General features: G+C 38.5%; 1 protein-coding gene across 11 annotated transcripts in view; it reads right to left on the minus strand.

The window, feature by feature from the left end:
• The window catches only part of mark2 (microtubule affinity regulating kinase 2), a 53463-nt gene that overhangs the window by 20823 nt on the left and 7515 nt on the right, over window positions 1-25125 (minus strand). For 8 of the 11 annotated variants that reach the window (XM_023948860.1, XM_011487411.3, XM_011487416.3 and 5 more), the window contains 9 exons: window positions 10469-10639; window positions 7740-7793; window positions 7179-7227; window positions 6893-6958; window positions 6158-6228; window positions 4891-4947; window positions 3046-3282; window positions 2017-2136; window positions 113-215 (listed from right to left, as the gene is read on the minus strand). In XM_023948860.1, coding sequence (XP_023804628.1) covers window positions 113-215; window positions 2017-2136; window positions 3046-3282; window positions 4891-4947; window positions 6158-6228; window positions 6893-6958; window positions 7179-7227; window positions 7740-7793; window positions 10469-10609 — 898 coding nt within the window. In that variant the 5' untranslated portion in view covers window positions 10610-10639. The remainder of the gene's footprint in view (window positions 1-112; window positions 216-2016; window positions 2137-3045; window positions 3283-4890; window positions 4948-6157; window positions 6229-6892; window positions 6959-7178; window positions 7228-7739; window positions 7794-10468; window positions 10640-25125) is intronic. The other 3 variants (XM_011487421.3, XM_011487412.3, XM_011487420.3) reach the window with 1 other exon arrangement.

A 25125-nucleotide genomic window follows, 5' to 3' on the forward strand; every position in this document is an offset into this window, starting at 1 on the left:
AGAATTAGAAATGTAAACATCGGAGTCCCATGAAAAGTCACAGAAGCGTGGCAAGAGTCCAACTGGACTATAAAAAGTAAATCAAGACGTTTTTGGATATTTAGCTGCATACCTGTCCTTCTGGGGTCTTTATAATCTGGCTGAGGTTCAATGTAGGGCTTGAGTTCCTCTTCCTCATAGCCCACATTCATCCATCGGTCCCTCATAATCTGCTGCTGGGGGGGTAACCAAAAACAGACATACAGGACGATACAAGTGGTCAGAGAAGAAAAAACAACAACAACAAAAAAAAACATTGGAGCAGTTGTTGATGTACTTTTTATACACAACATAAGAAGTGGGTTCAATCCACAACCAGGTCATACCAAAGACTGTAAAAATGAGACCTAATGACTCCTTGCTCGACAGCCAGCACTGAGGATTTGGATTGGGGGGGTTAAACTAAGCTCGGCTGCGTCTGCAACTCACTGCTCCTCCAGGAAATGGGTCAAATGTGAACAAATTTCACACTTTTAGCTGTGCGGTGACTAATGAGAACGGCTTACCTATGGGAGAGACTTGGAAAAAACTCCATACAAAAGTCATTATTGGTGAAAAAACCAATGAAGCAACAGTAAGAATGTATGAAAACCGGAATATTCCTTTAGGCAGCTCTTTGGGCTGCTTCAAAACCCTCTAGCAACACACAATGCACCTAGACACACAATTTAAAGTGAATGAAGAGTCAAACTTTCATGAACGCTTAAAGACCCACTCCATTGAAAATTGTGCTTTTCAAATGTTCTTGTGATGTTTTTCTCAGGATGGAGAACATGTATTAAAATTAAACTACAAATTGCCTGGGTTTTTTTAACTAAACCGTAGTAAAACAGGAGCAGATAAAAAAATGGCAATTAGAAAAGCTTGTAGCTATGATGTAAAAGCTACAACAGCAAACCACGAGGTCCCTGCACTGCTCCAATCCCATACATCCACTGCCGGACAAACAGATCCATGTACATCTTCATTTTCCTCATCAGTGTTGGCATCTGGCTCAGAACTGTACGGCTGGATAGCTCCAATACCGCTCGCCATTTTTGTCATGCTGTTAATGTTAGGTTGGGGTTTTGAGGCGCTGTAAGCTAGTAGGAGAGAGTGTAAACAGGCAGCTCTCAGCAGTGGGGAGGAGAAGAGGAGGCTGGATTGCTCAGCATCAGCAGTCCCTTCCACAACTCAGAGGGGAATTTCTCAAGAGCTACTGCCGCTCTGCAGAAACTACGTCCTACAAAAACGACAGCTTTTCTAAATTTATTCAAATTTTGGCTCAAAACGGCATATTCACTATTAAAAGACCACTGGGAACGCTTTTACAATAGATCAAAGATGATCGGACTGGAACTTTAAGCGGCGTTATCTCATAGATGAATTCAGCATTAATAACCAAAGATCAAGAAAATGATTTATTCTAAATAGACAATTTTGAGATCTTGAGCTGCAAAGTCATCCACCCGTTTGGATTTACTGGGAACCGATTTAGCCACTAATAAAATCCAAGCTAGCATGCATTTACCAACTCTTCAAAAAAGCACTTAGCACTTCAGCAACAAAGTCACATGCAGCTGGGGAAACACGCAGCACATATTTACTGAAAGGCTAGATATACGGTGAACTGGGAGTTAATGCCAGCCATTTAGAATGAATCTACTTGAGGGCAAAGTTGTAATGATTATTTGATTTCCTATTACTTTTTGTGACATTTTTTAAACCTATTGAATAGTACTCTATATGTATGCATACATTTTAATTTAATTTTATTGATTTCTTTGCTTAAGTACTATAATTACCAGAACTATTACTACGTTTACTGGACTCAAGTTACTCACTTGCAGGATGCCTAAAAAAACATTTTAAAAATGTTCTGTGGTTGGAACCATGGACAAAGTGAGCAACTAAAACAGCTGGGGGTCAGCTACTCTTGTTACATGTTTTCTAGGATGTGTGTGTGCGGGATGTACGACAACTCATTGTGTGACATACCTCCAGGCTGCCTCTTTTGGAAGGGTTCAGGATCAGAAATTTTTTAAGCAGGTTCTCGCAGTCGGTGGACATGTAGAAAGGAATCCTGTATTTACCGCGCAGCACTCGCTCCCTCAGCTCCTGCAGACGGAGAAGCACATCGAGATCCAGGAGTTCAGGAATGACTGAACTGAAGGCAATTCTTACTAATAATGAGTCATTTGATAAAAACCTGATTTGGATTAAAGCTAACGGTATGCCAAAAAGGGTTTTACTCTTCAGCAAAATAAACAGTTTAACTCTTTAAGACCAAATTTTTTCTCCGCATAAGAATCCGAATTATGTTAAATTGCATAAAGAGTTGAAAAGTTATGATAGTCCAAAGAATGTCATGCTGGAGCTGAAGCTGTGGTGTTAAAAGGTTAAACAAAGGCAGACGTAAAAATCTGAAAGGTAAACGTTGTGGGAGACTTTGTGGTGATTTAATTTCTGATTCTTTTACCTGATGTGGTTATGACAGCATTCAATGTGCCCATTTTCAATCTGCTTTAAGTTTTATTCCAATCTTGTTTTTCTTTTTTCTTTTAGAGGTATCAGTTTATATTTTTGATACAATCTGCCAAAACCAGAGCGAAATGAAAAAGCAAAGCTTTTAACTGAAACAAACCACAAAATATCTGATCTAAAACAAAACGTGTTTTGGTAACATTTACACATAAACATATTTAATGTTCTAATGTCTGTGAAAATGACTGTATTTACAGAATGAGTCATTGCTGAGAATGGTTGTAGTTAAATAAAAGCACAACATTTTGTATTTGTAAAAGAAAAAAAAGCAGCAGGTAACATTTTCAGTTTAAAATGATCAGACGACCAAATTTCTGTCTGAATAAAATGAAAAAAGTGCCAAAAACGGGCTCATTCCCTCAATCTGGAGCTAAATTTCTACAGGGTTAGAAACCAGAATGACAAAATCCAACCCAAACCCTCTTACCCCAAACCCCAGCCTGTCCTCCACAGATGAATCAAAAGAAATCTCCTCCTCCTCACCTTAAGGTTTTGTCCATCAAAGGGCAGCGAGCCACTGACCAGCGTGTAGAGGATCACTCCCAGACTCCAGACATCCACCTCAGGCCCGTCGTACTTCTTGCCCTGGAAGAGTTCTGGGGCTGCATAGGGTGGAGATCCACAGAATGTGTCCAGCTTGTTCCCCAGAGTAAACTCATTACTGAAACCAAAGTCCGCTATCTTGATGTTCATCTCCGCGTCTAGCAGCAGGTTCTCTGCCTGAAGACGCACAGTGATGAGACAAAAATGGAGAGCGAAAAAAAAGAAAAATGAAGCCAGGAAATCAAGAGAGTTTCAGTTTGGACAAGACAAAAAAGCTTCTTTTGGTGCTAAACACCAACAACCACGTATTTCTCTGATAGAATAATGATTATCTGGTCTGATTTATCCTTTTACTTAGACCAGAAGTTGAAAATTGGCAGCATCTTATCAAAGACAAAAACATATTAATTTATTTGGACAAAATTAATTTAAAAAAAGAGCCATTTTATTGAAATGATCCGACCCAACAAAGCTCGCGCATCATTAGCCAAGGGAGCTTTCACAACTTGCACCCATGTCTGCGTCTTTAAGCCTAAAGTGAGCAGGGAGGCTTGAGTTGCCTAGCAACAGGTGTACTCTCCTTTTTACTTCTCTGAATGCTTGGTGGCATCTGTGTTTGAGTCAGCTAGCACATTGCATACAAGACTTGCATCATCTCTGACCTCTAGTCCAACTAGTAAATGAGGACCTGTTTTTCTTTAAAACCCACTCTGAAGAAAATGGTTTTGTAGGTTATTTTTAATGTTCTATCGATGGAGGACATATATTAAGGAAATGAAGCTTAATTTCTGAGAATTTTTATTCAATCTGTGGTGATTCAGGAGCAGGGGGGGGGAAAAAAGCTGTTTGAAAAAGACTATGTGTGACGTAAAAACATTACTGGACGGGTCACAAGCTCCCCGCCTGTCCTAGAAAACCACAGCTATTTTGATAATCGTCGTTTAAAGACCACTGGGAACATTTTTTGAATAATAATCGGAGTGGGACTTTAACAATACTTTTACATTTTAATATCAGATACACAATATATAATTCGACTCTTCGCATGAGACATTAGGAAAAACAGAAACTGGGCAGTAGTCTCTTAAACACTCATCACCATGATTTAGCAGACAACAGGGGTTCAAGCTTGTGCTGGATTTAACAATAAACCCCACAGATCAGGAGTAATTAGGATAATGTGAGGCGTCGTGCGCATTACAACGAGACATGCTTTTTCTTTTTTCTTTAAAGCAAATAATACATTTTTTTAAACGCAGGAAAGCTGTAAATTCTTTCAAAAGGAGCAGAAACACAATTGACAGTAAAGCTCCGTTTAAATAAGTGCTTTAAGAGGGAAACAAAAACCTAATAGTTGATGAGGATAAAGCTCAGTGCTGGCAGGTTCCTGTGAGGTTCCTGTAAACACTAATCATGATAACGTCCACAGGTCTGCCTTCTGCCAAGATAAGAGGATTTACAACCCTGCATAATATAATGAACCAAAATGACCTGAAAGCTTGAATCTGTGTGTGTTTGCTGTGAGTTTTAAAAGCGTACAAATGTCTTCAATTCCCAAAAATATCCATTTAAAGCCCAAATCGAGGAAACCGATGGATAAAAAAGGGAGGAGTATAGTAATGTATGCGTTTTAAACAGAATTTAGGAAAAGCCATTATACCACTGTCCTTGTTTAACTTGTGTGTGGGAGCGGGACATAATCTTAAAAGACTCCAATCATATACAGATTAATGTGAAGGGAAGGGCAGCTTGGACACCGAATATGCTTTATGTGTCTGATCTTACCTTAAGGTCCCTGTGCACTATACACTTCTGGTGGCAATACTGCACGGCCGACACGATCTGAGGAGTGACAGAGCGAGGGAGAAGAAAACGGAGGTGATGAACAGGCTATGTTAGCGTGTTGTCATAAAAATTCATCTGGGAGCATTAAGATGGAACTAAAATTAATTGAACTGTTCCTATTTGCAAACAGTTTAATGAAGAGACGTCCCGATTCCATCACGTAACCACAGATTGGGCCCGATCACGTAGTTTCAGGCTTGATCGGAAGTGGATGTTGCCTCCCGATCAGGGATCGGCTATTTATTTTATTCTCATTATTCTGATCGGCCCCACATATTATTAGAGATGCATACACTACTAATACACTACCAGATGTGTAGAAATCATTTTATGGCTATAAAACCAAGCAGCAGAATACAACAGGAAGTGCACAAAGTCAGTTCAGTAAGTTAGCAGGACATTCACAGATTTGAACTTTAGGGATTTAATAAGTCTTTTAAACATTCAAAATGACATGTGTCACTTTTGCTTTGTCTAAACACAAACAAAGAAATATTTAGGCATTTGTTTTTAAAAAGTTTTTTTTTTTTACTTTTTAATAAGAATTAAACGTAGAGACAGCTGTGGGACAATTGCCAAGGGACAGTCTACAAAATGGAAGCTATTTAAGCTAATTAAAATAAAACAATGTCTCATAAACAACCAAAATGTATAGAAATGATTCCATTGATATAAGCTGGTCATGAACACTCACCATCATATATTTATGCAGCAACAACAACGATTTACAATAGAAACTCATCCTTAATTCTTACACATTTTACTGGAGATTTGAATTACATCTAACCATAAATGTTCAATAATTCTGATAAGAACACTAGACTCACAAAAACAAAAACAATTATCACCCATTTTACTTGTCAATAATGAAGCAGTTGTACTATTACTTGATTGTTCAAGCTACTTCACAGAAGTGCTCTGTTTGTGTTAAATAGTAGGTTAATAAAGGAAAACAGGGGGACAATCTTGATCGTTTTCTCACATTTTTTCCTTTTTTTAATTTGTTACAAAAGTATCAAATCAGGAAGATTATGAAAATCTAATGACTCTGAGAAGCAGATCAGGGCCAAAAAAAACCCTTTATCCGGACATTCCTAGTTTAATGATCTAGCGTGAACTATTGTAACACAGGCTATACAGTGTACAGCTTACATACAGTAAATGAACATACCATTTCCATTACCATACCCATTTCCCTGAAACATACCTGTCTGAATTTGGCACGGGCTTCTTTTTCCTTCATTCTTCCGTGGGCCACCAGGTAATCAAAGACCTCTCCTGAGAGCGCAGAGAAAAAAAAGGGGGAGAGTTACCATCAAGAGCTGATAATTATTTTTCCCAAAGATAGAATCAGGTCAAAAGGACATTCAACTGTCTTTAAAACAACTAGCTGACTTGACATAATGTACCTTAAGGCTGCACAATATGAGGAAAACTCCCGATTTGTGATATTGGTGATCAGTATTGCGATGACGATGTAAACTTGCAATAGATGAAAAAATAGCAAAACAACTCAACATAAATTACAGACCAAATGACCCTCATCTACATAGGAGGCGAGCGTCTAACATAAAAGGGCTCCATCTGATTGGTCAAATGCATAAAGGGATTCGTTAAATACTTCAAGCTGCCATAAGATCGTTTTAGCACAATTAAGGTTACCATTTATCACAATTTGACGAATTTTGCAATATGCGTATTGCGCAGCCTGATATCGTAATAATGATAAATTTGCTATTTATGGTGCAGGCCTAATGAGCCCATTTGTCTGTTTTTCATCCTGGTTGTTATGTTGAGGGGTAAAGCAATAGGTCACCACATCAAACTAACGACTGGAAGAAAACCACATGTCTCTTTTGTTTTCTTTTTTGGGCTGGTTGGAGGGAAATCACATTTTGATGTAGTAACAGGACAATGATTTCACAGGGACACTCGCACTTACCTCCACTAGCATACTCCATTACCAGGTACAGAGTCTTGTCCGTCTCTATCACCTCAAAAAGCTTGACTGCAGGCAGAAAGAAAGGAAAAATGCATTACAGAGAGGAGTGAAACTCAAAGTAGAAATATATGACAGGGGGTGAAGACAGGGAAACGTGGGGGAAAATGGCAAAAGGAAAGCAAAACTCAGAGAGATCTTTATGATGCCATTTGTGTTATAAAAAAAAATTTAGACTATGCAGTTTGCAAGAAGTGTTTCCACAGCTAATTATTTTGCTGTTACTTACCTATGTTGGGATGATTCAACAATTTCATGATTCTCACCTCCCGAAAGAGCTGCAGTAAAAACAGAAAAATGCATTTTTTCCCCTTATTATAAAAACAGAAGTGCAGACAACATAAAGCTGTGATTAAAGTTTTCTACTTTGCAGATCTATTTAGTTTGCATTTTTACCAAACAGGAATGAATACTCATGTTAGAATAAACAGTACAAACCTTCAGTCTATGCTATTGACCGTAGCATAAAAACCACAAGCGTAAAATAAATTCTCGTGTGGATTTTGTTTCAGCGGATGGATGTACGTTCAGTGTGTGTGTTCAGTGAGCAGCCGCTCATGGATAGATGGTTTGCGTGTAAGTGGACAGACCCCACCCTGCCACGATCAAAGGAAGTAATTGCAGCTTGTTTCCTGTAATTAAAACTCTCTCCGAAAACTGGACCACTTCAGAGAGGAATAGAGACGAAGACACAGGGTAGGAAGAGTGGCTTGAAAATGACTTCTGAGAAAAAGGAAGATGGACTAAATGATGTGCCAAACCTTTTTATTTCTTTTTTTAATAGACCCACCTTTTGCAAACTGGATGAGTTGAGCTGCGTCTTATCTATGATCTTTACGGCCACCTAAAAAGCAAAAGAAGAGGTTTTGTGGTTGTTGAAACGTGTTTATTATTTGCTTACACATATGATCAAACCTACACATCTATACAGGTAGCCATCTTTTTAGCCACATCAGGAATAGCCTCGCAGCAGCAAGTCATAAAGACACAATCGCAGCTGCGACAGTCCCATAACAATGAGAAATGCTGCAAACCGAAAGCTTAATGAGGTCTAAAGTTCAGAAATCAGTGAAATATTTAATACAAATGATGAAACAAAGCAGGAACTAGGGAGAAAAAAATGGAGGATGTGGGGGGAGGAGTTTGAAAAAAGGAGCCTGAAGATAAAAAAGAAACAGAGGAGGAAAAGAAGCATGGCAACCGAAGAATCCTCTTATCGCAAGAACACAAAACAGGGAGGTTTACTTCTTTCTGATTTGTGCCATCTAACTTCTTTCACTCCTCTTTCTGGTCACGCTTCCCTGACTCTTCCTGCCCTCTGACTCTCTCTTGTTTTCTTTGTGTGTGCAAACTGGTCAAATGGAGTGTTATCGGGGTGTCAGGCACAGAGTTGTCACACATTTACAGAGCCCGCCCACAGTACACTGTCACATGTAAAATCAACACTTGACTTGGCATACGACGTAGCCTAGCACAGCCTCACGAGAGCCCTGTTCCTTTTTAGGGCCAGACAGATCCACGTGTTACATCACTGAAATTCACAGTAAGCTGGAAACATTAACGCGTCTCTTTTCAGGCTGACAATGGAGGTCTAATCTCCTGCATTAGACACACAATCTCCAAAACCACACAAGAACAGAAAAATCACAACAAATCCTCAGCAACCTTGAAACCAGATTAACAAGTTATAACTACCAATACTTTTATATTTATTTTAAACAAATTAAGGACAATCTCTGCGATTCCACAGCAGCAGCAGGGAGACTGGTGCTGCTCATTGAAGTCTCACTCCAGCTACATTTGTATCTATTGCAGAATTGCTCCCAGCTGTCTTTTAATTTTGAAGTTGCAAGTTTTAGCCAAAATCAAAAAGGCTGTGTTGTTTTTTTATGACATTTCCTTCAGAGCAGCAGAAGTTCATCACAAATTCAACTTGGAGTTGTGGGAGGCACTGTTGGCCCAGAAGTAACTCCCGCTACCTTACAGCCCCTCACAACCTCAAGCTAACATTAGCGTGGCAAAAAACCCCAAAGAAAACTGCAAGCACCATTGGAGCTATGCAGCTGTGCATTTTTGAGCCAGATGCCAGCCCAGATGGGGACAATGAAGACGTTAATGGATCTATTTGACTGCAAGTGGATGCATCAGAATTGGAGCAGGGAAGGGATACTTTGGCCTGCCCATCTCGGTTCATGTGTCACAAACCGGAGCTTTTGTTTAGTCCTGATCCATCACAATTTAAATAATGAAATATGCAGAAATGCTTTTTTCTGGTTTTGTGTAGCCCGCTTTTAAGTGGTAGGGGTGTGGCCATCCAACAACCTTACTCCTGATTGGCGAGAGTAGTTGCCATAGAAATGTTGACTCAGACCGACTCGGGGCAATCACTGCTTACGCGGGATTTCTATTTCAAACACAACAACGTTAATGTCACGAAAAACCGGCAACTAAATTGACTATTTCTTTGGAGCCAGCGGTAAACCATTTTCTATGGGTTACGTCATACTCACCTGCTCCGGTTTTTAACTACAGTCAATGGCTGCTCCCCATCTGTACTTTCTAACTGATGAAACCAACCCCCGTATGTCCAAAAACAGAAAAAAAACACATCGTCCCACAAAGCTTCAATAATATCTAGCTGGTTTCCTGGAGACTATTGAGGCTTCGTGTAATGGCCAGGACAGTGACCACATCCTAAAAAAATATGTAGAGAATCAAAAAACCTATTTGATAGATTTAAGGATAATAAAATGTTTTGCTCTTTTTTTTTTTAAACATCCATACAGAATTTGTAATCTTTGGAAGGTAAAATGGATCAAACCAAAGTGAAGCAGGCAGGTGCGTAAAATAAAACAGCAGTTTTAAATAAAAAGAATAAAAAGCTTAGCTCACACCCCATTCATGCAGTGATACAATGTCAAATACAAGTATTAGTCAGTAATCGATTCCCAAGCCTACCTGCTTCAAAAGATCTGAGAAGTCTGTAATGTTCATCATAGGTGTTCCACTTCAGTTCTTTAAAAATCATTTCATGTGAATTCCTAGATTCTTGGTTTACATTCTGTCCATCATAGTTTAAGTATGCCTATGGTGATCATTGCAGACCGTACTCATCTTTAAGCAGGACAGCTTGTGGAAACGATGACAAATACTTTGTGTCAAAGGGCTGTTTGTTCTTTTTACAAAAAAGAAAAAAACAACTTCTTCATTCTGTGGATTTTTTCCCTCGATTGAAAAGGGTTTCAATGCACTTCCCATTTTAAACCAACTAAAGCGACCAAATACAGCTTTAGCTGTAAAGATAGAGTTGAAAACAACTACTTCGATAAACAGTCTGATGAAACAGGCTCTAAAACACATTACAAATTCTACAAGAATCTTCTAAACTAACTGTGGACTGAAAACGACTTCTGAACAAACATGAAATCTTTCCATGGAGTTAAAAAATCTAAAAGTCAGAAGTTTACAAAATATGAAAACCCCCCCTTTTTTTAAACCTTCACATTGGTGCACACCCACCTCTTTTCCAGTGAGAACATGTCGAGCCAGTTTGACTTTAGCAAAGTTGCCCTTGCCGATGGTTTTCAGCAACCGGTATTGGCCGATATGTGGCTGCTCATCTGATGTGGTCGTGGCCACGGAGTTTCGGCATCGTGACATGCTGTGTCGGCCGGACGAGGATTTTTGCTCCTGCACAGAAAAAACACATACAATTGCATGTGTAAGGAGTCATGTGGATCAAGCGACATACAATCAGACACAGAAACATTTATTCCAAAACAACCACTAGGTTAAGCAGGTCTTGTTCTCTCAAAGTTGAGCATATTTTTGTTTGGAGTTATCACAGAGGTTGGGCTCTTTTGCTTCAAAAACTAAATAGAGAAGATGTTGCCCAAGTGCTTCCACATGGATTCCGACAATAGAGCTACGACATGACGACTGTGGCATAACCCCACCATGAAAGCTATCCAGGGCTCCAGACTGCGAGCAATTGGTCGCATTTTGCGACCAAAATTTGAGAGTGTGCGACTGAATTTTACATCCATTCGCACATGTGCGACCAGTAAATTTGCCTCCCCCACCCTTCATATTTTTTTATACATTAAACGTAGAAGGGGCACGTCAATGATCAATGAAATAATCAATGAGACGCGAGCGCACACGCACGCAGGCAGACACACACACTCGCGCACATACTCATGAAACGCGAGCACACACTCGCGTGATGCCTGTGTTTGAGGCGGCCACTGCGTGTGAGAAGAATAGGGAAAGCCACTGTGAGTGGCTAAAATGCGTGTAGGGGGAGGGGCCTAGAGCTGACCAACCAATCACAGTGGGGTATATGACTCTTGGGGGCGTGACAATGACAGGGTTTGAAAGCAGGACACCTGACAGCGCCCTCCCCGGACCACATGAAGGAGTTCCTTACTTTCCTTTCTAGAACGTATCTTTTCGCTCGTAATTTTCTAAATACATGCAGTCCGTGCTGAACTTTTCTCTGGGCCGCACAGACCCGGAGGAAGGTTTAGTGTTTTGGTTACGGTTACGGCGGCGCATCAAACGGGTTACGGCAGCACACCGCTCCCGCGGGAGTCGGGTCAGCTGTGGAGAATAAATGTCCCACACCTACATGCGTGACAGCTAACGGGGCTTGAACTTTAAACACGCTCGAGCAAAAACAACATTAGTTTTAGACACACTGAAAATACGTGTGGATCGTTTGGGGGGGGGGGGGGGGGGGGGGGGTGTGAGATGAAGGCGAATCTGCAGCAAGACTGAAGGAGAACAGCAGGAAATCGGAATTGTCCTTAACATTCAGTTTAGTTTTAATATTCTTCTCCCCCTTAGTATGATCTGTGTTATTATATATTTTATGATTATTTAAGGTTTTGTAATGTATGTAGCCTTTTTTAATGAATTGGTATTTTAAATTATTTTGATTAATCCCTCCACTACAAAAACCATCAGGACACATGTCCCATAATGCATTGTTTTGTAGCCTGTAGGGCAGCTTTCAGTCAGTTCAGTTTCCAGCTGTGTCCGGGTAGGTTTGCCCCTTGCTCCCACCCCTTTCTCCTGAAATTTTTGTGATGATTGACAGTTAATGTTGGAGCAAAAACAAAAATATATGTCACACACCATGTGATCTGCGCAGCGTTGAGTTCACCTGGGTGATCTCAAACACGGTTATTGTGCATCTTGGCTGCACCTATTTGGTGTCACCAAGATAAATTTCCATCAGTTTTCTTAACTATTTGTACTGTCATGACAGCGATGCTTTTGTCAGTTTACCTTCTTGGTGCATCTTCAAAAGTGCAGATTAAAATGTGACACTGAATTTGAAACAGCACATTGTAATTTCTGCATCTATTATTAAAGTATTTATTAGTAATACAGTGGAAATTAGTAGATTTGGTTAGAATTTTGATTTACGGTATGCGCCCCTAAATTTTCTAGTTGTGCCCCTAAAATTTTCAGTTAGGGGCCACTGTGCTCCTAGTGAAAAAAGTTAGTCTGGAGCCCTGCTATCCCTTTCTTCCAGCCAGGTCTTGATTTGGCTGATTACCACATCTACAGCTGCTTCAAGATGCAACATTCACACTCCACGCTGGGCCTCAATGCCTTCCACCAACAATGTGGGGAGATATAAACTGATAGGCAAATCTTTTCCAGAACATTCCTCTGTCATGAAAAACCAAAGCCCGACAAAGTACAAATATCCTTTACTTAGACAGAAAAGACACATGAACAACTTCCAAATTCAACCATTTGCTAAAAATGTGTTTTCTTCTGTTTGATCAAATTTTCTTGATAAAGCTCCGTCTAAGCCTGACGAGGGTAAACAGAACAACATCGGAAAATAAATGTTATCCCAGCTAAAATGTCTAAAAATAAACATGCAGCAGTTTGATGAAACACTACAAAAAAGGAAGTTACTTGTATCAAGAAAAACAAAAGTTCAAGAACCACTACTTACAAGAGTATCTGAGTTTATTTGTGTTCAGGACATGGAGGATTTTGGGTTTGTTTCAGCTATATAATTACTACACTTTATATCACAAATTAACATCCTAAACTGGTCTGTTTTTTCCAGAATTTTGTGCATGATGTTCATAACACACTATTGCAAAATAAGGAATATATGAATAATAAAATTAGCTTCCGTCGCTGTACCATCAATTATGAGTCCTTTTGTTTCCAAACTAGAAAAAACAGCAAAACTGCATTTGCAAGTTTTGAACAGTTGGCATCCACTATTAGATATCAGCTCCAAGAAAGGGTCGCTCTTATTGTATGTGTCTATGTACATGTCAGCGTGTGTGCATGTGATCCGAGCGGACAGGTGACAGGGATCAGAGTTATAGGAGCGGGCGACTGGCTCCAGGGTGACCAGACAAACACACACACAGGCTACATGACACTCGGAGCGAGTGGAGCCCTGATACTAGAATACACTGTTGTCACCGCATGTACCATGCTGGTGTGTAGAAAGACAAATTATACAAACACAGCTCTTAGAGTTTTGATAGAAATGGAGATGTAAAACACAACCGGATACAAAAAGATCTATGGTAATAGTTCCCATCAGTTGGCAGTTAATTCAAATGTTCCCTAGAATAAAACTTATTTTGGGGGCCAATATGAAGATCTTGTGCCAGATACATTTCTAGCTGCTTACATTTTTTTCTATTTTTATAATTTGAGCCACCTGCATTGGTCGACATTGTAAATATTTAGAATAATCAAAAAAAAGCAAATGGCTTTTAAATTAAATCTAGAGAACGATTGATACGCTCCTGTTCTTTAACTAACAAAGCAGCATATTGTTCAACATGTGAGAAACTAAGACAATCCGCATTTCCTTCACATTTGAGACAATTAGTGTTTTTGACAGTTCAAAACACAATTTCAGATCAGCAGGGAATTCCTTCCTGATCTTTTCAAGACCAAACTTTATCTTAATTTGATTTGTATTGATTGCGGTACATCATCAGTGAATTATCTTTAGCATTTACAAGGTTATTCACATTATAATAGAACCACCACAAATGTCGGGCTCTACAGTGATGTGGCAGTTAGCACTTTTGCCTCACAACAAGAAGGTCCAAGTTCAAATTCAGACTGGGATTTTTTGGTGTGGAGTTTGCATGTTCTCCCTGAGCATCCATGGGTTTTCCACAGGCACTCTGGATTCCTCCCGCAGTCCAAAATCATGATTCTTGGGTTGACTGGTGTCTCTAGATAGGAATGTGAGTGCTGTGGCCTTCCAACAGACTGGCAACATGTTCAGGGTGTACCCTTGCTTTGCCAAACAGTAGCTAGGTAGGTTCCAGCAACCTTGTGACCACGAAAGGGATTCAGCAGGTTTTGAAAATGGATGGATGAATGTCAAGTTTCTTCATTTGTTGCCATAACCTTGACTAAAGGGAAAAAGAAGAGTAATCAATGTGCTAATGGACTTGGATACAGTTTCATCTTAACTTTAATAGTCACTGTAAAGGATGGCCATATTTTTCTAAAAATTACTCTTAAAAACAACAAAGCATCAGGCTGACTGAAAACTTGACGTATTTCTGACACTGACCCAAGGGAGAACAACACAGATAGGTGAGTGTAGAGGAACAAAGTGAAAATAATAAACAGCCTGTGCATGCACACACCAAACCATCTGAGGCCATGGATGTTATACAAGACAACAATGATGGGGAATAAGCATACTTAGAAATGTAAATTAGCTCTATTGTCTAACAGTTCCAGGACTAGCACAGGACCACTGTTTTTAGGAAATCAGTTTCAATAACTTTACAGCCCAAGGGGTTCCACGATCTGACATTCACTTCCATTTCAAACTGCGGCTGGCAAGTTGCTGTGACGTAAGACACAGAGTGGACACTGTACTGCTTTCCCCGGTTATTACATAACTCTGGCTCATAATGGGGGCGACTAACTGTAAAAGTTTGAATATGCAACATAATCTCCCCTGTTGCCAGAACTGTTCAATTTTAACGCTGCATTCTCATGTAGTTGCTGTCGGACATCTCTCCACTAAAGCTTCTGTCATGCTTAATGCAAAGGAAAAGTTGCAAACTGCTTCTAAAGGCTCAAATCAAAATTGCAGCTTCCAATGCATCCCTTATCTGTAGTTTGAAACTCCAACATCTTGTCTAAATCCCATCTGCTTTCATGTGCAACTAATTATTGTTTTTGATTCTTCCTTGGTTTTAGGGCAGCTCAGGCTGAGAACAGATGCCCCCTAAAATGCAAACATACAAATTGTTATGAAAACCAAAAATGTTTTGACACGCTAATGCAGCAATCCATCTTGTAAAATAAACAGCAGAAAGCATAAACTTATGAAATGTATGTAAACACTAAACATTCATTAAAGATATTATACAGAATTCATAAATTATTATATTTTCCTTGGTTATGTACACTATTTTTAGCCACTGATTTGACTTTTTTTCTGTATCAACTGCCGCTAAAAAAAAAAAAAGCCTAATATTTAGCTTTTAAACCGTTTTAGCTACTTGAGTCAAACAAGTTGCAGAGGGAGACGTTTTTTTGTCTCGGGCCCATCATGTGAACAGACCGTTGGTCTACAGATTGCATCCTGCCAACAATTGAGATAAAGAACATGCACTTAATCTGCACGACCAAATGTTTGCAGCTGAAAACCATTTAATGCCAAGCTGCACATAAAAGCATTTCCAAATGATCCCAACAAGAGACACACCCCAATCCAACAAAAGACACTTCAGTTGATAGTTATATTTTGATGGTCTACGTTATAATAATCTTCTGGGAGAAAGCCCTGTACTTGTAAATATCCATCCATCCATCCGTTTTCCTCCGCTTATCCAGAACCGGGTCGCGGAGGCAGCAGTCTAAGCAGAGATGCCCAGACTTCCTTCACCCCAGCCACTTCCTCCAGCTCCTCTGGGGGGACCCCGATGTGTTCCCAGGCCAGCCGAGAGATGTAGTCTCTCCAGCTTGTCCTGGGTCTTCCCCGGGGCCTCCGCCCAGTGGGACATGCCCGAAACAGCTCTCCAGGGAGGCGTCCAGGAGGCATCCGGAATAGATGCCAACTAAAAGCCTCAACTGGCTCCTTTCGATGTGGAGGAGAAGCGGTTCTACTCCGAGCCCTCCGCGGGTGACCAAGCTTCTCACCCGATCTCTAAGGGAGCGCCCAGCCACACTCCAAAGGAAGCTCATTTCAGCTGCTTGTATTCAGGACCTCGTTCTTTTGGTCATGACCCAGGGCTCATGACCATAGGTGAGTATTGGAACGAAGATCGACCGGTAAATTGAGAGCTTTGCTTTTCGGCTCTGCTCTCTCTTCACCAAAACGGACCGATACAGCGACTGCATAACTACGGACGCCGCTCCGATCCGCCTGTTGATCTCACGCTCCGGTCTTCTCTCACTCGTGAACAAGACTCCAAGGTATTTAAACTCCTCCACCTGGGGCAGGGAGACTCCACCCACCAAGAGATGGCAGACTACCTTTCTCCGGTCCCTTTCTACTTGTAAATATATTTTCCTTTATGTTAAAGAATTACAAATTTATTACAATCTGTAGAAAAGAAAAAGCTGACTACTAATAAAAGATACAAACAAATGCATCAAGAAGCTGGGAAGTAATCTGGTAAAGACAAATGAAAACAAAAAAACCTCAGGTGAAATTTGGGTGCTTTCAGAAAACCTTGCAATTGATTTTCCACCCCACAGGTCAGGGTCAATTGAATAGGAATCAAAACTATGTTGCAATTTTTTTTGGCTGCAACAACTTTTTGCTCTGCATTTGTTTTGACCTTAAGCATTTGAGTGCTCCCCGTTTGTCTTTGTGAAATTAAAAAGCAACAAGATTATCCAAGGATTTAAATGTTTCAAAAAAGGAACTAACAAAATCTCTAAAATTCTCTAACTGATTTACCTGTGGCTGTCCTCTAGCTTTCATCTATGAAAATGAAGGCATTTGTGGTCAAATATGAATTTGCACGCGGTCTTATTTTGTTGACCAGGATTCTCTATCAGGCTTGTGTCCTGTTTCCAACCAGTTCAATATCCTCTGTGCAGGTGGACACAAATGAACCACAGCTGAACCCAAAAATAGATTTTGAGTGAATCCGTAGTGCTGCGTAGCACAGTCGCCTCTGGGATACACTGATCTGCTTCCGGTGATACAAGTTAGACTGGCTAGAACAGACAAAGGTAACAGCAGCTGGACAGCAGCATAACTGTACCTCTAGGATCTGTGAGTAACGCTACAGAAAAGGCTAGTCCCTAGTGCAGCTACCTGAACAGCACTGTTGTAGATTTTTATTCCTACTACAACGCATCTGAGGTGACGTCTTGTCAAATGTCTCCTCACCGCATTCAATTACTGCATGCCTCCTCCCACACAGTCAGTTGTGGTGGGTAACAGATGGGATAACAGCAGGAAGCCTGCAAATATTCCAGCAAAATCCAAAACTCAATTTGATGACCTCCTCCATATTCATACACATCTGGATAACCCCTGAACATTAAGTATAATACTTTAGATAGTGATCATCAGCTCTTAGATAAAAGTAAGTAGAGACAGCATATATGTTGTAAAGATTAGATTTAATACACTCTTCATAGATTGAGCTTTTACATCTAATAATTTGAAATAAATAGCTCTTCAATGATTGTGTACACTTACGGCAAAAAGCAAAACAAAAACCATGTTTGAAAGTTGTGTTTTTCATTTTACACTGCACAATCTAAAATGTAAATATATATATATATATATATATATATATATATATATATATATATATATATATATATATATATATATATATATATATATATATATATATATATATATATATATATATATATATATTTGTAACTGTATTTTAATTTATTTAAGCATATGCTTGCATTCACATCAGACCAAAGATTTACACGAATAAAAATAAAACAGGTCTTTGATTAGGGACAATTTTTCTGTTGTAGCTTTTCAGAAACCAAAAACACTGCAAGTATTAAATTCATAAGAGGAAAAACTAGCTTGAACTCAATACTTCAAGAAATGTCTCAATCATAATCTACTTTTTAACAAAATCGTACCATCTGCTGAATGAATTTAATCTAACTTCATTTTGGAACTGCAAACTAATAGTTTGGATGTATCCTTTCCATGGCACCACAGTGACATGTTTCTTCTCTCTTCCAGCTACAAACAGTCTTTCAAAAAAAGGATAATGCCAACAGGAAAGGTTCTCTCGACATTGAGAGACATTAAGAGAGAAGTAAAAAAAACAAAAAAGGAAAGAAAAGAAACCGTACTCCTTTCCTCTTCCTGTCTGCATCTGTCAGTTTACAAAGATGTCTGTGGACATACAGTGGTGGACAAAATGTTTGGTACCCTTCAGTTAAAGAAAGACAGTCCACAACTGAAATGACTAGAAACGTTCAAAAGTAACAATAAAATTAAATAATTAGCCATTACGTTGGAGTTGTTGATTAACAGAATTATTTAAAAAAAACAAAACAAATAGGGCTGGACAAAAATGATGGTAACCATAACTTCATATTTTGTTGCACAACCTTTTGGGGCAATCACTGCAATTAAACGGTTTCTGTATTTGTCAATGAGCCTTCTGTCCACAGGTATTTTGACCCACTCCTCATGAGTAAACTGCTCCAGTTGTCTCAGGTTTGACGGGTGTCTTCTCCAAATGGCATTTTTCAGCTCCTGTTCAATGGGATTCAGATCTGGGCTCATAGAAGGCCACTTCAGAATAGTCCAACGCTTTTCTCTCAGCCATTCTTGGGGTTTTCTGCTGTGTGTTTTGGATCATTGTCCTGTTGGAAGACCCATGACCTGTGACTGAGACCAAGCTTTCTGACACTAGGCAGCACATTTCTATCCAGAATGCCTTGATAATCTGGAGATTTCATTTGACCTTGCACAACTTCAAGACACCCTGTGCAGATCCAGCAAAGCAGCCCCGAAACAGAACTGAGCCTCCTCCATGTTTCACAGTAGAGACAGTGTTCTTTTCGTTGTATGCTTCATTTTTGAGTCTACCAACATAGAGCTGATGTGCCTTACCAAAAAGCTCCAGTTTGGTCTCATTTGTCCAAAGAACGTTTTCCCAGAAGCCTTGTGGCTTGTCAACATGCATTTTTGCAAATTCCAGTCTGGCTTTTTTATGATTTCCTTTCAACAGTGGTGCCCTCCTTGGTCGTCTCCCATAAAGAGATACCTGAGTTCATCATGACCAGGGCTCGACATAGCCATTTGTCCGCTGGCCCGGTCCTGTTTTTCGAGCAGTGCGGACCACAAGACTTTACTTTTCACTTGTCCGCTCGGGCCACTAAAATATCTAACGGTTTATATATTCTTCACCTTTTTCAATAAAGTACATTTTGCGAAAACGTGTAGATTTACCTCGTCTTCATAATTTAGTTTTTCTGCTAGTCCTGTGTTCAGACTTCAAGGGTTTCTATGGGAAACCTTTGATCACTTCTCCTTCTCTCCCGCCTGCGCGCGCGGCTTTCACTGCCGAGCACCATGCGGCACGCGCTCACTACTTTTTTTTTTCAAACTTTATTGAATGTAACAATTCAATATAAAACAATGTTAAACAGCAACAACGAAGGCACAAGCCAGTGGGTTATTATTACATTTGATTATAAATCCGACACCGTCACTGAAGAGAGACTGAAGCATGTCAGAGATGTGGAAGACATGGCAGGAATAGATAGGAATATGTTGGATGGAGTAGTGGGTATAATTAGTATGGACAGCAAGATATTTAATGAATGCATTGAAGATGAAACTGTATGCACTAAGCTTTAAGCTGAATGTCAAAGAATCAAAGGCAACTCCAAATACCTGAATCTCAGACTCAAATGCAGTAGAATGTTAAACTACTTAATTTTGTTTTTCTTTACAACACTGTAAGCAGTAAGTATTTCTAGTTAGCTGAATGATCTCAGTTAGACCTGCACAATATGAGGAAAACTCGCGATATGCGATATCAGAGATTAAAATTGCGATAACGATATAATTTGCGGTATATAAACAAACAGCAAAATAACCAAATAACCATTCCCAGTTTAAAAATTATACTCCAAATGACCCACGTTGACATAGGTTACAAACATCTAACATAACAGGGCTCCATCAACAACATCAACATCAACAATGTGAAGGCGTCCATCCGATTGGTCAAATGCATTAAGGGATTTATTGGATTCGTTAAATGGTTCAAGCTGCCATTAGATTGTTTTAACACATTTAAGGTTTATGATTTATTGCGATATTTGCCGTTAGAAGCACCATGAAAACTTCTGAACTAGTGTTACCTACTACACTGCAGTGCTCTCTTCAAAACATCTGAAACAGACTAGAGCAGATTTAAGTTTGATATGGTCTATTTTCAGTCATTGAAAAGTGTAGAAATAAGTGATGTCACCAGAATGCACCAAATTGTACCATATTAAAAGTTTCCGGGGGGGCATGCCCCCGCACCCCCCTAAAGTTGCAAGCACCTGCGGAGCGGCGGGTCCCGCTATGCGCGGTGTCGGGCCAGTAACTTTCAAAAACTACTGGCCCTGTGGGCCAGTGCAAATTTCTGGGCTATGTCAACCCCTGATGACCCCCTGGGCAATTAGTTCTCAGTCTTTTTTGGAGGTACAATCATTTTTGTCCAGCCCTATTTTATTAGTTTGTTTTTTTTAAATAATTCTGTTGATCAACAACTCAAAAGTAATGGCTGATTTTGATTATTTAATTTTCAATCTATTTTTATTTATTGTTATTTTTTAACTTTTCAAGTCATTTCAGTGAGCATTGTGGACTTTCTTTAACTGCGGGGTACCAACAATTTTGTCCACCACTATATGTATTGTCAAAAACTTGATTGAAGTGCAGCATCTTATGATAAAATTTTGTAATCAGTTATCAGTTAAGTTTTACAACCACAAATGGCTATTAGAATAAACAAATAAAAAACAAAGGTCAGTCAGGCTACAATAAACCAAATTTAAGTTGTGTAAAAAAATAAGTAAATAAATTGGTGAAGCTAAAAAGCTTGAAATAACAGCTTCATTTTCTAAGTAAAGCATGTGTCTCTGTTGCGTTTTGATTAATGTTTTTATTTAAAATGAAATTCTGTAGTATGATTAAAATCTGGAACACTTTCTGTGTGATGGTTTTCTCATATACTTTTAAGGGAAACCATTTCTCTTAGTCTTGACAGTGTAAAAAAGCAGTCAGTTAAAAATATTAAACTTAGAGTCCTTTTAAATAGCATATTTGGAAATGCAAATTTTGGATTTCATTTTTGTAAAATGGTAATACTTTTTTCTTAATGGCACAGAAAAAAAAACTAATGTCATCCATTCCTAGTGAATATTATCCTTTTTGTATTTTAATAAGGCCTGTGCACCCAGTGGCTGCACTGTAGCAACACCAAAACACACAGGTTTGTGTTTGTTTTTTACACAAGACGAGAAGTACCAGTTCACCATGGAAAAGCCACTCTGGCGATGTAAAAATCGCCTAAGCCACGATTAATAGCTCGTCTCCTCGCAACTTAATCATCTTCAGTGTACAAACAGGGAAACATCAATGAGGACGTTTTTTCTTTATTTTCACTATATTTTAGACCATGATCAAAACACTGGCTGATCAATTTTGTCTCTCTCTCTCTCTATATATATATATAACAGAATGCCTGAAAAGATTTTTCATATATGCTCAAGAAAACAAAAACTTGAAAGTGATCTTAAACTCCAAGTATAAGCCTTTGAAACTGAAATACATTTTAGTTAGAAGGATAATATTTTATTGGAGTTTTTAAACGGAGCAATCTACGCTGAAGAGACAAGAAAAACAAACACCCTTTCACCTGGATGACGTCATGCCGCTTAAATCACAGGTCTACAGTTTGCAGCCGCACCTACATTTTGGCTCAACTGGAATTGCCTGCTCTACGTAGCTTTTTCAGGAACTCCAACCCATACATGCACACAACTGAATCTCACTGCTTTGCTTAAGGGCTGCAACCATGGAGACTCTAGCTCCATGTGACTACCAAGATGCAATTCTTTTGAGGTTAATGATTAAACGCACATATCAGCGTTCTAGGTAAATGTGCGAGAGTAAATGTGATCAGAGTGAATGACCTTCTGTATGTTTGATCCAGGATGACAGTAAGACCCTCGTTGTCCTGTTGTTCATCAGCTTGGTGAGCAATCTTGTAATGTGAGAAGCATAATTTATGGCTTCCTGGGTGTAAAACCTCGGCACAAATGTGGTTGTACAAAAGTCATGGGACTGTTTTGATGATTTATTCATCTTATAACTCAATGAAGACAAGTAGATAGAAGGTGAGGCTAACATTTTTTTAAAATCTTGAGCAGAATGCCAGAGTCAATTTAAGCTCACTCAGTGATTCTTTCTCAGGTGTATAGAATTTCAAACTCAGATGTTTAACAGCAGCTGCCTGCTTTTCACAGTCTTTAGGTGTCAGGTGAAACAAATCTCTGCACAGCTATTACCATGACAGTGTTGGTTTGCCTGTGTTGCTATGAGGCTCGACTGTTTTGAATCTGCCATCTTGCAAATCCCACAAATGTTTTTCCTACAATTTTTCAACCAATGTCAATCCAAAATTAATTGGGATTGACATTATTTGGAGCCCATTTTTTATTTTTTGCGCACTTTAAGACTTTATGATCTACAGGCAAACATTTGAACAGCTTCAAGTGAAATAATGAGGTGGATTCCAGATTAGGACTGTAACGAGTCTTCTAATACTCAGATATTCGCGATCTCTACCCAGAAATTGTGACGTTCAAGATCTTTGAATTGCTAGCTTTCTAAATGTTGTTTGTAGTAAAAATGCACTTCAAACTATGGATTTGGCTCTCTAAAATTCCAAAATAATATCGAATTAAGTTTATAAACTAGTCAAACATAATGCACTATTGTCACCAAGTGAAGTGTTGGCGAAGGTTCTAATTTTCTTAAACATTTCAAACTATTAAGTGTTTTTGATAAATGGAAAAAAAGACAGTTCTGAAAAAATGATATATATATATATATATATATATATATATATATATATATATATATATATATATATATATATATATATATATATATATATATATATATATGATTGACAATTTAAATGAAAAGATATAATGAAAATGAAATTAAGAATATTACAAAAAATCTCCTGATCAATTATGTGTTGTAATATGGGGGAGAAGCCGTGACGGAATGCATCTGTAAAATGCTCATCTAACGTGAGGGACTTTTTTGGCATATCCACTAAAGATGTCTGTTGGAAACAGCTGTCAGTTTATATTAAAGGGCTGAGAGGGTTTTCCGTCACTTTTTTTTTCCAGGTGTTGTGTCTTTACGTACTATCATCCTTCTACTGGAACTGTAGTCAGCTAAACTGAGGATGGAAAATGTGTGGGGAACGTTTTCAGGATTTGTCATAAAATGATACATAGCAGCGGTGACGTTTGTTTGTTTACTGCTAAAGTTAGCCAGAAAGTAGACAGAAAAACTTTCAAATGTGACATTGTTTTTAAGAGATGATTATTATTTATTTATTTCTTAATCTTTATGTTTTTAGATCTCATGTTTTTTTGATTCTGATCTCCTGTTCTTAATAAAAAAAGGTATAAATGGTGCTGCTTAAATACATATAAATTCAATTTCAATACAACAACCATTTAAACATAATATATATGATAGTAAGAGTCACGGTTTGCTCTGAATCGATGATCTAGATTTGTGAATTGAAACAGATAGCCACTTAATCACTGAGTGTTACATTGTAATGTGCAATAATGATTACTGAAATGTTTAAATTACAATCAATAAGCCATTGATTTTGTTTACTTGATCTGCAATGTGTAGCAATAATTACTGGTTTAATGTGATCATGTGTTCTAATGATAATCAATGATTATTACATATCGGTACCGTTACTGTTTACTGAAATCATGAATGAATGTTTTCTGAAAATCATCAATCATTTCTAGGCACTGGATTTTGTTACTTAAAGAGAATCTCTCTGATCAGAACCGCATTTAAAAACACTGTTAAACTATCAAATGAATGAACTCAGTAGGGGTGGGATTATACAAGCTTGCTTCTTCCCACTCCTTTTTAAGCAATAAATCAAACTCTACTTATACTTTAGTTAATGATCACTGTATTTAATTAAGCATATTTGATTTAAGTGACATTTTTGTTTTGTTTTTCTGTCTTTTTAATCTATGCATTTCATCATTTATGTAATGAGTTTGATAAATATGTGTATATTCTTTATTGCTTTGACTACAATGCTTGAAATAAATCAATCAAAAAAATCAAAAAAAATCAAAACTTGAGCAACGATCCACAGCTCTATCATCTATACATCCGTTAAATTGGCCACATTTTTCTCTTATTTTTAAATAAAATCTATGAGTCGAGATTCAAGAAAACAAAACTGCGTTGAAGAGCAACGGTAGTTGAAAGAATGTAAAAACTGAAACTAAAGCTTTGGTGTTAAAGGGTTAAACAATCTGAAAATGCTTATTCGTGTAGGCTCTGGAAGCATATTGTTTAATTTTAAAATTTACTCAGACTTCTAAAGAAGAGAAAGAAAAGATTAGAAATAGTAGCTGCTGTGTTTTCTCAGGATCTGGATACAGAGTACAGATGTGCAAGAAAAATGTATTGGAAGAGGCAACTGCCTCAATTATGCATGCATTTACGTTATACTTGTTGCTCCAAATGGTTTTGTCATTTTATGACTTAAAGCGCCATCATCTTTTCTCAGTGTTTCACTTAAACATAAGACCAGGGTGAACAAAAGAAACCTAGAAAACCATATGGTGCGGTTTGCTTTGCATTTTCTCAACATGGTTACTATGATGAATTGGTGTTTCACTCAACTTCTTTTCAGAAACACTTAACTATTCAGTGGAAGGAAGCAGGATTCAGTACAGCTGGCTAATGCGCAACTTCATAAAAAAATAATAATAACTGAAAGGCCAGACCAGTATTTATAGCTGCCTTTGTGTCAGACGAAGAGCAAGTATAGTTTTAGAGGGAAACTTGTAAAACAGGAAATCAGACAACCTTCTCTGGGGAAGTTGACAAACATGTCAACACAGGA

Source organism: Oryzias latipes, chromosome 18 (genome assembly GCF_002234675.1).
Source record: "Oryzias latipes chromosome 18, ASM223467v1".
Lineage (NCBI taxonomy): Eukaryota > Metazoa > Chordata > Actinopteri > Beloniformes > Adrianichthyidae > Oryzias > Oryzias latipes.